This window comes from Lipophrys pholis (genome assembly GCF_963383615.2).
Source record: "Lipophrys pholis genome assembly, chromosome: 11".
NCBI classification, from domain to species: domain Eukaryota; kingdom Metazoa; phylum Chordata; class Actinopteri; order Blenniiformes; family Blenniidae; genus Lipophrys; species Lipophrys pholis.
Genome location: NC_137631.1, coordinates 141,155 through 158,289, shown reverse-complemented (window position 1 = coordinate 158,289; position 17,135 = coordinate 141,155). Strand labels below are relative to the sequence as shown.

The 17,135-nt window shown below is 46.3% G+C and overlaps 1 protein-coding gene across 2 annotated transcripts in view; it reads right to left on the bottom strand.

Annotated features, from left to right (window-relative positions):
• LOC308116335 (septin-7-like) overlaps positions 1–16,682 on the bottom strand; it is a 55,758-nt gene extending 39,076 nt beyond the window's left edge. Inside the window, exons 1-2 of one of the 2 annotated variants that reach the window (XM_080474478.1) lie at positions 16,392–16,682; positions 10,357–10,456 (exon numbers count right to left, since the gene is read on the bottom strand). In XM_080474478.1, coding sequence (XP_080330604.1) covers positions 10,357–10,456; positions 16,392–16,430 — 139 coding nt within the window. In that variant the 5' untranslated portion in view covers positions 16,431–16,682. The remainder of the gene's footprint in view (positions 1–10,356; positions 10,457–16,391) is intronic. The other variant, XM_080474479.1, reaches the window with a different exon arrangement.
• Positions 16,683–17,135: the final 453 nt, after the last annotated feature.

Below are 17,135 nucleotides of genomic sequence, written 5' to 3'. Positions count from 1 at the left end.
GGGAAGTTGTGCTTGTGGAGTGTTTAGAACAGATAAATCTTCATTGTTGAGGCTAAACATGGCTGTTTGGAGCAGAGGTCAAAGGTCGGTGGACTGCAGCCGTCTGCACAGCCCAGCTGCAAAGTAAAGTACAGTAGATTTACCAGATATTTGTAGTTAGTACTTTGTTTTCCCCCCTCTATGTGAAGACGAGGGCTGCCACAAACCTGTATTTTTTCGATAAGTTGACGAATGGATGAAACATAAAATGAATGTAAAACATGGAGTTTATCTCCCCAGCATGAAGCTGCTCTTATAACTATATATATACTATACTATATATAACCATCACTAGTTTTCAGCTTGAAGTGTTTAAGGTATACACTAACTAAAACCAAAGACAATTAAGATGATAGTTCATTAAACCTTTAATGAAATATACTTGTTTAACTGTGCAGAATAAAGTACAAACAGCTGAGTGAACTGAGGAAAAGGCGCCGGCCTAAAGAACAGAAATAAATACTTCAGCTTTACTTTTTTAGGTTTTTTCTTTCCTTAACTTAATAATAAAAAAGAGGAATTATTAAAGTTTTGGTCTCACTGACTCAAATACAACACAAGTGTATTTAGTGCTCCGTGCTCACAACTGTTAACATTAAGTAGTTAGCTGCTAATGTTAGCGTAAACAGAGAGCTAACTAACTAGCCACTTAGCTTAGCGGCTCCTCTTCATGATGACGGGCAGAGGGTAGAGCAAGGCGCCGCAGAGGTTTGAGAGAAAAACAAAGACTAAAATAAAAACCGACGCGGCGACTATTAAATTAGTTGTTGAGGATTTTAATAGTCGACATAATCGTGACTAGTCGACTAATCGCTGCAGCCCGAGTGAAGATTAATCTGTACGTTCTGCTTCAGTCCCTCTGACGAGTCACATCATTTACAACAGAGCAGCCCAGGCTGGAACCGAAGGAACCAAAGGAACCGAAGGAACCAAAGGGGCGATTTTATGACGGACTGACACAGCGTCATGACATAAAGTGCACCATAATGACGAGCGATAAACTGTTTTCCCTCGACAATTCAACTTGTTTCATTTCCATTTTGTCTTTAAAGGACAGATATCAGTCCCGGGTTCAGGGGAGGTGTGGAGCTCCATTTCTCTACTTTTTGGGAGTTGAATTTTCTCGATAGTCTCGACAGTTGAGGATTTAAAGAGACATGATGACAATATGAAGGATTAAAGAAGTCGTTCTCTCTGAGACTACAGGAGCCTCGGAGGGACACAGGCCACCCCATGTTTAATATGGACTCTGAATTAAAGAGACGCTGCTTCTGAAGACAATCTGACAGAGTCAACACGTGGCGGCTCGCTGCCGACATGTGCGTCTCAAAATAGAGACACCGTGAAAACGGGAGCAGCGAAAGCACGAGGCGCGTGAGTGTGAGCGTGAGTGTGTGTGAGAGCGTGTGTGAGTGTGAGTGAGCGTGTGTGTGTGTGTGTGTGTGTGTGTGTGAGCGTGTGTGTGTGTGTGTGTGTGTGTGTGTGTGCGTGTGTGAGTGTGAGCGTGAGTGAGAGCGTGTGTGTGTGTGTGTGAGTGTGAGCGTGAGTGTGTGTGAGAGCGTGTGTGTGTGAGTGTGAGCGTGTGTGTGTGTGTGTGAGTGTGAGTGTGAGTGAGCGTGTGTGTGTGTGTGTGTGTGTGTGTGTGTGTGTGTGTGTGTGTGTGTGTGTGTGTGTGTGTGTGTGTGTGAGTGTGAGTGAGCGTGTGTGAGTGTGTGTGTGTGTGTGTGTGTGTGTGTGTGTGTGTGTGTGTGTGTGTGTGTGTGTGTGTGTGTGTGTGTGTGTGTGAGTGTGTGTGTGTGTGTGTGTGTGTGTGTGTGTGAGACCCGCCTGCAGTGGTCTGACTGAGCATGCATGAACACGCCGGCGTGCACGGCTGCATCCTGACGTGCACGCCCGTGGATGAGTGTTGCAGCCGGAGGCCAGGACGAGTCTTTGTGGAGCAGCGTGGACGAATGAAGAGGCAGAATGAGGACGAGGGGAGACGATGTCCTCAGCCACCAGACGTCTCGCTGCAGCTTCCAGGACACGTCCCACATTCATCCTCATGAGCAACATCACTTATTTCTCTGAGTTCAGTAAAGTCACTATGGGACACATTTATCAATTATTTGAAATGAAAGAGAAGTATTTTATAAATAAATACACGTATATCAGTATTTTGCTAAGATTATAGAGCATCTGCCTCCTCTAAGATCCATATTATAGAGCATCTTCCTCCTCTAACATCAGATTATAGAGCATCTGCCTCCCACTAACGGGAGAGTCTTCACCATACTCGGTGCAACTTCACCATACTCGGTGTAACTTCACCATACTCGGTGTAACTTCACCATACTCGGTGTAACTTCACCATACTCGGTGTAACTTCACCATACTCGGTGTAACTTCACCATACTCGTGCAACTTCATCATACTCGTGTAACTTCATCATACTCGGTGTAACTTCATCATACTCGTGCAACTTCATCATACTCGTGTAACTTCATCATACTCGGTGTAACTTCATCATACTCGGTGTAACTTCATCATACTCGGTGTAACTTCACCATACTCGGTGTAACTTCACCATACTCGGTGTAACTTCATCATACTCGGTGTAACTTCATCATACTCGGTGTAACTTCATCATACTCGTGTAACTTCATCATACTCGGTGTAACTTCATCATACTCGGTGTAACTTCATCATACTCGGTGTAACTTCACCGTGGCCTGCTGAAGTGATGTTACGGCTGTGTAGAGCGGCTGTAACTCCTCCCACAGGGTGTAGGAACAATAAGAGCAGCAACACCTGCAGGACGCAGCAGCAGGAAAGGAGAGAACGAAGAGAACGAAGAGAAAGGAGAGAAAGAAGAGAAGAGAACGGAGAGAAAGAAGAGAAGGAGAGAAAGAAGAGAAAGAAGAGAAGAGAACGGAGAGAAAGAAGAGAAGGAGAGAAAGAAGAGAAGGAGAGAAAGGAGAGAAAGAAGAGAAGGAGAGAAAGAAGGGAAGAGAACGGAGAGAACGGAGAGAAAGAAGAGAAGGAGAGAAAGGAGAGAAAGGAGAGAAAGAAGAGAAGGAGAGAAAGAAGAGAAGGAGAGAACGGAGAGAAAAGAGAAAGGAGAGAAAGGAGCATCCATTGAGCTCTGAGCCGGCCGGCGTCACAGAGGAGAGGAAAAGCCTCAGCTGGAAGAAGCCGGGAGTCAGAACTGCTCTTTAATATCAGGAAAAGGTTTAGAAAAGGTGAAGAAGATGAGGAAGTGAAGCTCCTGAGGAAGATTTAAAGGATTAAGCTGATCTGCAGGAAGTCCTTATCTTCAGTGAGAGAGAGCTTTAAGAGTCAAACCCAGAAATGATCATTCCTCCAGGTTTGACTGTCACTCCTCTTCACAGGGACACACAACTGATATTAAAGTGAAAACTCACCATTTTAGCAGTTTTTCACATTTCCACAGCAACATTTGTATTTTCCCTCATTCCCATGGAGACGGAGCGAGAGGATGATGGAAATGGTTTTCAGGGGTTCCAAACATCCAAAACAGAATGAAGCTTCCATGTTCACTTCAGAAATGATGTGTAAAAGGGTTTAAATGTCCCTGGCTCAACATCTGGAGGCTGTGCAGTGAGTCTCTTTCTGAATCAGAACAAACTATACTATTAGATATAGATATATAGATTTATAGATTTATAGATATATAGATTTATAGATTTATAGATTTATAGATTTACTGGAAACATCTGCAGGATTCCAACGCTCTGCACAGCCGACATCACCTCATCCTGAATGAGACGGTCCTGATGAATCGCTCCGAGTTACGTCATCCCAGCCGTTATGAAGACAGCTAGAGATGAAGAGTGATTAACTAGTAGTGTGTGTGTGTGTGTGTGTGTGTGTGTAGTTAAACCTGCAGATTAACAGGAGTAAAGCCTTCCTTCACTCACTCGCTGCCTCCTACAAGGTCAGTAGGCAGAGCGGTCAATCTGAAGCTCGTCAGACTGTCTCACACATGCAAGCTAATGCTAATGCTAACCACAGCTACTGTGGATGCAGGCTAATGCTAATGCTAATGCTAATGCTGTGCTCCTTCCACCAATAAACTAAAGTTCAGAAACCTTCCAAATGAAGGCTAGAAAATCTGACATTCCAGTACATTTCTGGGTTTTGAGCTAAATCAGCAGAAACCAGCTCCAGTTGTTATTTGAAGTTTGAAGCTCAGAAACGTGCAGAAATCCACAACATTTCTATTCCTGGTTGTAGAATGTGAGGAGGAATAGTCGGGATGGAACTAGTGAAACATGAGATAATGGTCTGACTGGTGATGAATCCATTTCTTCTTCTTCTCCTCAGTCTTTTTGCGCCGTGCAGTATGTGGTTACGGTTGGCCGTCCAGAGCAGCACTAAGCCGTCCCCTCTATGACGGGTCCTGTGGGTCCCTCCAGGAGGCTGGATTCACTCTGCCGGCTGGACAAAAGGAGCAGGAAGCAGCCCGGCTCCCTGAGGAGAAAACCCCCGGAGGGGGGTCCCAACAACACCAAACTCTTCCAAACACAACTTCAGTCTCCAACTCACCAGTTTCACCATCACAGGAAGAGTTTGTTCTGACGGCTGGACCCAGGGGGGGTGGTGTTACCCCCCAGAGATGGTGGTGATGGAGTCACACTTTGAGGGAGTGGCCTGCACCGTGGAACATCACTGATTGGAGGACGGGATCAGACGTATTTAAGATACTTCTTCAAATACTCAGACTTTTTAAAAGTGTTTGGAGATTTATTTTAGATAAGTCGCTTTTTAATGTCAGGGCAAAATGGGGTTGGTTGGTTGGTTGGTTGGTTGGTTGGTTGATTGGTTGGTTGATTCAATGATTGGTTGGTTGGTTGGTTGATTCACTGGTTGGTTGGTTGATTCACTGGTTGGTTGGTTGATTCACTGATTGGTTGGTTGATTCACTGATTGGTTGGTTGGTTGATTCACTGGTTGGTTGGTTGGTTGATTCACTGGTTGGTTGGTTGATTCACTGATTGGTTGGTTGGTTGATTCACTGGTTGGTTGGTTGATTCACTGGTTGGTTGGTTGGTTGGTTGATTCACTGATGGGTTGGTTGGTTGATTCACTGATTGGTTGGTTGATTCACTGATTGGTTGGTTGATTCACTGATTGGTTGGTTGGTTGATTCACTGATTGGTTGGTTGATTCACTGATTGGTTGGTTGATTCACTGATGGGTTGGTTGGTTGATTCACTGATGGGTGGGTTGGTTGATTCACTGATTGGTTGGTTGATTCACTGATTGGTTGGTTGGTTGATTCACTGATTGGTTGGTTGATTCACTGATTGGTTGGTTGATTCACTGATGGGTTGGTTGATTCACTGATTGGTTGGTTGATTCACTGATGGGTTGGTTGGTTGATTCACTGATGGGTGGGTTGGTTGATTCAATGATTGGTTGGTTGATTCACTGATTGGTTGGTTGGTTGATTCACTGATTGGTTGGTTGATTCACTGATTGGTTGGTTGATTCACTGATTGGTTGGTTGATTCACTGATGGGTTGGTTGGTTGATTCACTGATTGGTTGGTTGATTCACTGATTGGTTGGTTGATTCACTGATTGGTTGGTTGACAGGATAACAAAGAGCCTGTCCACACAAGAACACCGTTTCCTGTAAACGCATCTTTTTTGACCGATCAACCAAACGGCGCAGCGTTTTAGGAGCCTGAAAAAAATACATGGATTCCAAAGGATGGTCAAAGACGCACATTTGTGGAAAACGATGATGTCATCACCCCCCGTCACGACCCTCTCCGCCATCCATGGCGTCACCCTAATAACCACAACAATGGCGGACTACCTGCTCCAGGTGGAGCTGCTGACGTTGGTAGATTTGATAAGGCAGTACGAGGAGGAGCAGGAGTCTCCGTGTCTTTTTCTGCATTTTTATTGTATTTGGTGAGTCACAGCACCCCCTAAAGGCCTGGCATATGTACAACATTGTGTGTTGACGTGTGCACAGACACTAAGAAGCAGATCACAACCAGACACTCGGATCCATGTGAAGACACCTACTGAGCCCTCAGAGGAGAAATGTGATGTGGGGGTTAAAACCAGTGTCAGAGAGCAGCAGAGATAACGAAGGCCAGACGGCCTGAACAACGAGCCCCGACGTGTCCCACGTCTCGGATTAACAGACGGTAATGGCGTCCAGCTGCAGCTGCTGTTTATCGTCTGCGCCACAGATGAGCTTTCAAAAGACTCAAGATCGGAAATTAGTAGGAAATACCAAAAACAGCATCAAACAAATCAGATGAAGTATTCTGTTCTGTCAGAACGGTTACCTGCAGCTCGTCGACGAATCGAATCAGTCTCCAACTAATCTGTTGTGCTGCAGGTCGTTCTGGAGCTCATTCATCTCAGACAAGTGCCTAATTTCTGACGTGTAACCAGAACCGGCAGCACGGTCCTCTGAGATTCACCAGATCTTTTAATCACTCCTCTGGATAAACCCAGTTGTTGCGTTCCAGTTGATCACAATGTTGTAGATCAGAAAACTCTTTTCTCGTCTTACTTGTTCTGGGTTCAGTTTCTAATTCTGGCCCCAGGTCACCAGGTCTTCACAAGTTCCTCTTTGAAATCCAAAGTCTGAGTCAAAAAACCGGAATTCCCTATCATGGTTTGGATGACTTGAAACTCCTAGAATTCCTAACTGGGAAATAGGGCGGAGCTTCAGAAGTTCTGTTGATCAGCTTTCAGTCAGTTGAGGAACATTTTGCTGCATTTTAAACCTTCGAACTCTGAATGACCACAACTTCAAAAGCTGGACGGGTCAACACTGTTGGAAACGTCACCAAAGACAGGGAACAGAGAGCTCAACAGGATCCAGAAAACTACTCAGAATTCCCAGTTCCGACGACAACCGGAACGCTCTCAGCTTCTCCACCTGTTGATAGAATTGTGAGTGAACTGTGTGAAGCACGCAGCTCACCTCCCCAGTTCTCTCGGCTCGTATTCCCCGTCCGTCCGGGCCGAGGCCAGCCCGGCTTTCACACTGCACCACCGTGCCAAGCACAGCAGAGCTGCAGCCAAACTCCAGCTGGCGGCTCCTCAAGCCAAAACAAGAGCGGCTCTGTATCCAACGCTGGAAATCCCCCCAGGACGCCGGAGAAATGTAAACCATCAGCTCAGACAGCAAAGCTTTTCTGACTTTATTCATGGTGAGACATGTAACGTCCCATCTGGTAACTCCAGCATCGACTCCACCTCAGAGGTCCCAGAAAGATTAGTTCTACTCGCAAACACAAAGGATGTGCACACTGTTGTGAACATGCTACATGCTACATGCTAACGAGCTGCTCACACTAAACATCAAATCACAGTCAGCAGCTTTTTTCCCCAATTAAAAAAAAAGACATTACATTTTTTTAAATACAGTTTTAGAAGTCATACCTTCCTCATAAATCACAGAATGGGCCACAGCTCTACACGAGTTAATAGGTACTGGAACATAGGAAATAAACGGATGAAGCCTGAACATCAACTACCATTACTCTTCTTTTCAGTTATTACCGGATTTTCTGATTTAGATGTCACTTCTTTTTTCTTACATTACCGCTGCACCTTTAAAAGCCTTGAATCCCACTGTGTCCATTTGAAATGTGGTTGTTTTGGAGAAAACAAAGGAGTCGTCGTCTGGAGCTCTTTCACTTTCCTGTTTGGTAAACAGAGGGGAGCTCCAGAGGGGAGCTCCAGAGGGGAGCTCCAGAGGGGAGCTCCAGAGGGGAGCTCCAGAGGGGAGCTCCAGAGGGGAGCTCCAGAGGGGAGCTCCAGAGGCCAGCAGATCCTCTCACGGCCCCCCTCCTACCACCCCCACCCCGTCTCTTCTTCGGTTTGTTGGCTCGCAGCCTCGTCAAACCCAGACTCATACCAATTTGTCAAACACTGAACAGAAAGAGGCTAAAAAGGGACAAAGTGTCTTTATCTGCTCTCAAAGTCTTTTTGTGGTTTTTTCTTCAAACATCTCGTGATCATTTGTGTCAAAGAACTGGTTCGACACCAATACATTAAATACCATAAACAGAAGCCAAGCTTCATGTTTGGGCTTGTTTTTAATAGAGGAAATGTTTTCTGCCAACACGAGCGCCCTCCTACCTTCCTCCCACCGCGACAACCCAAAATCTAACGCTCAATACAGAGCAGACTTCATGGACGAGCAGGAAGTCGATTCAGAGCTGCTCAATTCATCGTTACACAAATCAGTCAATCTTGAACAGCCGCTGATATCAGTGAAGTATGTGATCAGATTGTTGAGTACTGCAATAAATACAAAGAATTAAGTGGTACTTTCTGTGTACTCTGGGATTTGTGTTTCAAAATAACAGATTTTGTGGTTCTGACTCAAGTCCAGTGTTCACCGGGGAAGAATGAACTAAAGAAAGAAATATCTACCTACCAACCAACCAACTACTAACCAACCAACTGCTAACCAACCAACTACTAACCAACCAACTGCTAACCAACCAACTGCCAACCAACCAACTGCCAACCAACCAACGACTAACCAACCAACGACCAACCATCCAACTGCTAACCAACCAACTGCCAACCAACCAACTGCTAACCAACCAACTGCTAACCAACCAACTGCTAACCAACCAACTGCTAACCAACCAACAAACTACTAACCAACCAACTGCTAACCAACCAACTGCTAACCAACCAACTGCTAACCAACCAACTACTAACCAACCAACTGCTAACCAACCAACTGCTAACCAACCAACAGCTAACCAACCAACTGCTAACCAACCAACTACTAACCAACCAACTACTAACCAACCAACTGCTAACCAACCAACTGCTAACCAACCAACTGCTAACCAACCAACTGCCAACCAACCAACTGCTAACCAACCAACTGCTAACCAACCAACTACTAACCAACCAACTGCTAACCAACCAACTACTAACCAACCAACTGCTAACCAACCAACTGCTAACAAACCAACTGCCAACCAACCAACTACTAACCAACCAACTGCTAACCAACCAACTACTAACCAACCAACTGCTAACCAACCAACTGCTAACCAACCAACTGCCAACCAACCAACTACTAACCAACCAACTGCTAACCAACCAACTACTATCCAACCAACCGCTAACCAACCAACTGCTAACCAACCAACTGCTAACCAACCAACTGCTAACCAACCAAAATTAGGTCGTAGAACAACCAGGCCGTCCTGTGACTTTAGCACAACTTATTGTCGTCACATGGGACTATAAACGGGGCGAATCTAGAAAAACAATGAGATGAAGGGTGTGTGTGTGTGTGTGTGTGTGTGTGTGTGTGTGTGTGTGTGTGTGTGTGTGTGTGTGTGTGTGTGTGTGTGTGTGTGTGTGTGTGTGTGTGTGTGTAATCTATATTCTCTATAGATTTGCTCTTTCAGCCTCGGGTCACACCAAGTGTGGATCAATGCTTCCTATCAGACACACCGTCACCAATCCACTGTCTCATCTGAACCACCAAAACAGCAACTTTTCCTAACAGCTGTGACCGAGCAACTTTTCCTAACAGCTGTGACCGAGCAACTTTTCCTAACAGCTGTGACCAAGCAACTTTTACTAACAGCTGTGACCGAGCAACTTTTCCTAACAGCTGTGACCGAGCAACTTTTCCTAACAGCTGTGACCGAGCAACTTTTACTAACAGCTGTGACCGAGCAACTTTTCCTAACAGCTGTGACCGAGCAACTTTTACTAACAGCTGTGACCGAGCAACTTTTCCTAACAGCTGTGACCGAGCAACTTTTCCTAACAGCTGTGACCGAGCAACTTTTCCTAACAGCTGTGACCGAGCAACTTTTACTAACAGCTGTGACCGAGCAACTTTTCCTAACAGCTGTGACCGAGCAACTTTTCCTAACAGCTGTGACCAAGCAACTTTTACTAACAGCTGTGACCGAGCAACTTTTACTAACAGCTGTGACCGAGCAACTTTTACTAACAGCTGTGACCGAGCAACTTTTCCTAACAGCTGTGACCGAGGCGTCCAAAAACACAGCAACGTTAACCAACATCCACACAAATATTTCTGCAGTCAAACGGTTCTGATACAATCAAACGGTCACATGCCACAAATGTTTTACCTGCTGACCCACATACCACCTACACACACACACACACACACACACACACACACACACACACACACACACACACACACACACACACACACACACACACACACACACACACACACACACACACACACACACACACACACACACACACACACACACACACACACACACACACACACACACACACACACACACACACTTACCTACAACCATCAGCGTGAACTCAAAGCCTCTCTTCACAGACTTGCGGTACACCTGGTTGGGGAGGTTGGCGAAGCCCACGTAGCCCTCCAGGTTCCTCTGCTGGGAGAAACACACAGTTTATACGAGCGTGTACACACTGGTATTACAATTATTTCAGCCTGAAAGTATAAAACAGGTCAGAGTTTAGTTTAGTAAACCACTAAAACACTTTAATTCCCACGGTGTTGGTGAATTGAACATCTTCTAAATACTTCTAGTTCCAGTAATATTTAGCAGTTGTTGCTTATCAAGAACCACCGAAACCAAGATAACCAGCCACAGTTAGCTAGTTAGCGTTCGTCACGCTGATCGGAAGCAGGCGTCAGATAAACAGCCGTTCAGATCCTAAAAGCAATAGCAGCTTCTAGCTACGTAGCATTCTAGGTAGACTGTTAGCGGCGTGTTGGAAGAGACGCCGTTCTTCATTGGTACCAAGTTAGCTAAGATAGCGATCATGGCCACCTTTCTAGCTTTATAGTAAACTTGAGTTTCTGTCTCCATTAACAGCTTTATGCAGATTATGTTCAAGCCAAAGCTTCATCTCCATAGCCCCCCCCCCCCCCCCCCCCCCCCAGAATGAGAGTAACTCCAACATACTCAGAGTATTGACATCATTTGAACATTATGGTCACAAATATAAAAGGTGAACAGGTTGATAAAGATAAACATTATAGAGTGGTTAACAAACCGGAGCATCACTTCTAGAGCAGGAGTGTGACCAACGTCTTCAGAGACAGAAACTCTTCATCACATTCATCAGTACTGAGACAAAGACAAACAGGACAAGTCAAAGCGGGGAGACAGAAAGACACCGTACGTGCTGAATGGTTTCCATCAGGTCCACGAGAAGGCAGCTGCTCTCTCCTCACATCTCTTCATCTCCCCCGTCTCCCCCCTCTGCCTCCCTCATCCTCATGATAACAGAGCCTCCTCCAATCAGACGGCCTGAATGCTGCACGAGGACAACCATCGATCTGCAGCCGCCACAACTGATGGAGGCTTTAAAATCAGCTGACGATCACCGACTCAAACTCTCAGCATCACTTAGGTCCGTCTCCACTCAATCAGAAATCCATGGTCCACAGGGTCCACAGGGTCCACAGGGTCCCCTGGTCCTGGAACCCAAGAACCCAATGTCCATTCTAGAGTCTAAATTCTGCTGTTTCCAGGCTGGACTGGTGTCGCTTCAAAGAGACGAGAAGGAAACAATCCATCAGCCTCGTCCACGCTCTGCTTCACACTGATCCACCCAACCACTGAGGAGCCTGGAGCCTTTTCCACCACTTCATCCATCCATCAATCCATCCAGACCCGGTGTTACACACCCGGTCCAACATGAAGCTCAGAGGCCAGAAACAAGCTCCAAACAACATGGACCCCATTCAACATGGAAAAAACCCAAAGAGAAGGAACATCATGAGCCAAACGGGTCCAAAAGAACAGAAGATGGACAGAAATTCACTACAAGCAGACAGACCAGCAAGGAGAAAGAAGAAAGAGTTAAAGCAACAATGAGAAATGAGATGAAAAGATGGAAACAGGTACAAAAAAAGACCTCAAATGAATACAAAGGTAGAGATAACTGAATTAATAATGTGGACAAAATACACAAGACTTGGGCGCCGTTTTCAAGACAAGGAATACGAGTGGATCCACAAAACTTTCTTTACTTTGGGGGGCTTCGTTTACACGACACCGGTGTTCTGGTCCACTGTATCATGAAGGTTTTATCCCGGCCAAGGAGGAAAGATTCTGTGACGGTCGCTGTTCAGTCCTGCAGAGACTGATGGAGGCGATGGAGCACCATCACTGCCACCCCCCCATCGCATCCATCACTCCTGCAGAGACTGATGGAGGCGATGGAGCACCATCACTGCCACCCCCCCATCGCATCCATCACTCCTGCAGAGACTGATGGAGGCTATGGAGCACCATCACTGCCACCCCCCCATAGCCTCCATCACTCCTGCAGAGACTGATGGAGGCGATGGAGCACCATCACTGCCACCCCCCCCATAGCCTCCATCACTCCTGCAGAGACTGATGGAGGCTATGGAGCACCATCACTGCCACCCCCCCATAGCCTCCATCACTCCTGCAGAGACTGATGGAGGCGATGGAGCACCATCACTGCCACCCCCCCCATAGCCTCCATCACTCCTGCAGAGACTGATGGAGGCGATGGAGCACCATCACTGCCACCCCCCCATCGCATCCATCACTCCTGCAGAGACTGATGGAGGCTATGGAGCACCATCACTGCCACCCCCCCATAGCCTCCATCACTCCTGCAGAGACTGATGGAGGCGATGGAGCACCATCACTGCCACCCCCCCCATAGCCTCCATCACTCCTGCAGAGACTGATGGAGGCTATGGAGCACCATCACTGCCACCCCCCCATAGCCTCCATCACTCCTGCAGAGACTGATGGAGGCGATGGAGCACCATCACTGCCACCCCCCCCATAGCCTCCATCACTCCTGCAGAGACTGATGGAGGCTATGGAGCACCATCACTGCCACCCCCCCCCCATAGCCTCCATCACTCCTGCAGAGACTGATGGAGGCTATGGAGCACCATCACTGCCACCCCCCCCCCCATAGCCTCCATCACTCCTGCAGAGACTGATGGAGGCTATGGAGCACCATCACTGCCACCCCCCCATCGCATCCATCACTCCTGCAGAGACTGATGGAGGCGATGGAGCACCATCACTGCCACCCCCCCATCGCATCCATCACTCCTGCAGAGACTGATGGAGGCTATGGAGCACCATCACTGCCACCCCCCCCATAGCCTCCATCACTCCTGCAGAGACTGATGGAGGCGATGGAGCACCATCACTGCCACCCCCCCCATAGCCTCCATCACTCCTGCAGAGACTGATGGAGGCTATGGAGCACCATCACTGCCACCCCCCCATAGCCTCCATCACTCCTGCAGAGACTGATGGAGGCGATGGAGCACCATCACTGCCACCCCCCCCATAGCCTCCATCACTCCTGCAGAGACTGATGGAGGCTATGGAGCACCATCACTGCCACCCCCCCCCCATAGCCTCCATCACTCCTGCAGAGACTGATGGAGGCTATGGAGCACCATCACTGCCACCCCCCCATAGCCTCCATCACTCCTGCAGAGACTGATGGAGGCTATGGAGCACCATCACTGCCACCCCCCCATCGCATCCATCACTCCTGCAGAGACTGATGGAGGCTATGGAGCACCATCACTGCCAATCCCCCCCCCCCTGTTGAAAATCGCTCCTTCTGCTCATCTGCCCGTAAACAAACATGGCCGCCCCGTAGTGGTTTGACTGACGGTCCGTATTCCAGTTTTATGGTCCATATCGGTAGTTTAAGAGAGAAACCCAGCAGAGCAGATTACTGAAGGATCAATGATCATCACCACAGCCAGAAGACCCCCGGCTGCCCCCTTCCATCCCTGGAGGATCTCTACGGTTCCCACTGCCTCAGGAAAGCACAGCAGATCATGAAGAACCCAACTCATCCTGGATTTGCACTTTTTATACAGGTACCGTCTGGCAGGCGTTCCAGGACATTAAAGGCCAAAACAGAGGAAGAAACAGTTCCTATCAGAATCCATGAACCCTGAATGTTGGACTGGATTTGCCTTTTGATCAGACTGTTTAGTTTGACACTGGCTGATGTTTCATTTATATTGTTCACTTTGTTTTTTATTGAGGGCATTCTGTTATACTTTATTATTGTGTGTTAAGCGTTTAAGGAGGACTGCACCTTATAATTTCGTTGTACCTGTTACAATGGCAACAATAAGGAGATTCTCTGAGATTAAGAAGAATTCAAACCCATCCAGCAGCTCAAAGCAACACTGCTGCTGCAGCCAGAACCAGAACCAGAACCTTCCTGACTTGGTGAGATTAGAGCAGATTAATGGATCAGTGATATAAAGGAACAGCACTGTGATCACTCAGTTCCACTTTATTCCAGCAGAAAGGTTCCAGGCAGAACTTCCTCACTGCTCTTCTTTTACTTTAGGTTCTCCATCACTGGTTCTGAGGCGGAGGTTCTCTTGTGTTTCCTGTTGGAATATTAATTCATCACCATGACGACAGGAGGAGTTCTGCTTCCATAAATTCATGGTTCTGCAGTTCTGTCAGGTGTGATCATGAACCTCATTATTCCAGATAAACAGACCTGGAACAAGTCAAGAACCAGAACCAGAACCTCCTTCAGAGCCTCAGAGACCAGGATTTATTTTATTATGTCTAAAGATTGTTCTAGATCAATTTCTCCTCTCCTCTCTGCTGCAGCTCAGAGCTGAACCCACCAATCACCATCATTTAAGAATGGGCGGGGCATTTTTCAAGAGATCTGATTGGTCAGGAGGCGGAGCTCTGACCTCTTATCTAGAACATAACCTGCTCTGGAGCAGGTTAGACTTTCAGTGTCAGTTACCAGGTGATTTATTCTGGTGAGAAGTTAATCTGTGAAGTAATCCTGAAAAGAAAAACCGAGAAAACACTAAAACCACGAGGCCCCGTTGATACGACAACGTTTCCAGTGATAACGCAACACACACACACACACACACACACACACACACACACACACACACACACACACACACACACACACACACACACACACACACACACACACACACACACACACACACACACACACACACACACACACACACACACACACACACACACACACACACACACACACACACACACACCTTGGATTGTTATTTCAGTGAACTGGGAGCCGTGACACCACAGGAAACTTTGTGGTGATTGGCTCTACTGAGCATGTGCAGAAGAACTATTTAATGCTTTCAAAAAGTTGTGTTTTCAGTGGCTCCAAGTGCCATTGTTGTGTAAACGGCCCTCAAAACGTTACGACAGTTTTACATTTTCACTTGAAAATGATTTTGGAAATTTTCAAAAAGATTAATAACAAGCCAAACAAACAAATAAAGCCTCAAATTTATGAAAAGCAGATTTAAAATACCAGATAAACACTCAAAATGAGCAACAACAAAAACCCTAAAGAAACAAATATAAAGTAGAACAAATAAGACTCAAATTTTTCAAGGCTTGGGTTTTAAACACCAATTAAAAACTTAATGTGGTTCAAAAAGATAGATAATGACAAGAAAAAATAGAATTAAATAATAAATCCACAAAAGAGTGGGAGAAATAAAATGATGCCTACAAGAAATCAATTCTAGAAAGAAAAACATCTCAAAACAAAGAAACCCAAAGACATTTAAAAAGATTAAATAGGCACGAGTGGGATAAATGAGAACAGGCATATATATAGATATATATAGATATTAAAAAAAAAAAAAAAAAAACGAACAAAAAGATTTAAAAAGACAAAAATGATTAAAAAGACACTCAAAATAAAAATAAATTATTAAATCATGATTCAGATAAAACGAAACAAGAAAGAGGCTTTTTTTTTTTTTTTTTTTTTTTTTAAAACACCACAAAACAAGAAAATAATACTTGAGTGAGATTGTAAAGAATTAGAAAGTAACTTTTGAAAGCTGGGTGCCCATGGGGGTCTGGGGCCCCATAATCCATCAGCACGGCCCTGGGAGCCTTTGGCCAGACTCCGTTAAAAAAACAGCACATTTTAGAGGAGACCGTGAAGGTGCCGTGCACAAGAGAAGGAGCCGTGATACGCTGTGAAAACGACGCTATCTCATAAAAGCTAATTTGTTCATTAGTTTACGCATGCCGTATTGTGAAATACACATACATTGATAAGGGGAATGTGGATTTCTTTCTTTTAAGCTTTCGAGTGTGCTCAGAAATGTTAGAAATATGTAAAAAGCAACATATTATTAAGGGAGGCTGGTGTTCAGCCTCCCAGGTCGCGAACAGCAGGTCGTGGCGGGTTAAAATACGAGCGTCACGCACATTTCGGAGAGTTTTCGGAGTGATGATGCGGGTTTGGAAGATTCGGGGCAGGGTTTGGAGGAGGATCGGGACTTACAGCGATGCTGGGGAGCTGGGTCTCGGGTCTCTCGATCATCGTGCTGCCGTGCTGTCACCACCCAGCCTGAGACGGACTCTCACCGAGGAAAACACGACCGACGCCCGGGACACAAACACGCTGCTTCTTCACGCAAAACCACCGATGCAGTCGAACGTCGCGCACAAAAGCCCCCGCAGAGTCCGTCTGGAGCTGAATGAATGAGGTGAGATCACATTGGCCGCGGGAGACTTCAGATCAGACAGACGATTGAAGAAAAACCTCCGACTCTTTTTCCTCCGGAGGTCCGTCAACGCAACATGCCCACTTCCGGCGGAGACCTTCAAAATAAACCTGATTCCTACACATTATGGTCCATCATGCGACAAACGTTCCCTTCACAAATAGATAGGACGTGCCCACAAAATGACCACAAATTTGCATCCCAACTAAATATATACTACATGGCAAACATGAAGTAATTAATAACCTCTTTTTCAAGTGTGTCCTGGAGAGCTGGGGGGGCTGAGGGTCTTGTCAGGGACCCCCAGTGCATGTGTTTGGGACTGTGGGTCAGACCAGAGTCCCGGGAAGAAACCCACAGAGGGAGAAGATGCAAACGCCACACAGAAAGGCCCTGTGTTTGAACACACGTGCTTCTTCCTGTGAGGTGGGTGTGCTAACCACTGTGCCACCGTGCGGTCAAACAATATCCATTAAGTTGGATACCAATAATAATGATTACAAATATGCTAAATTAACACA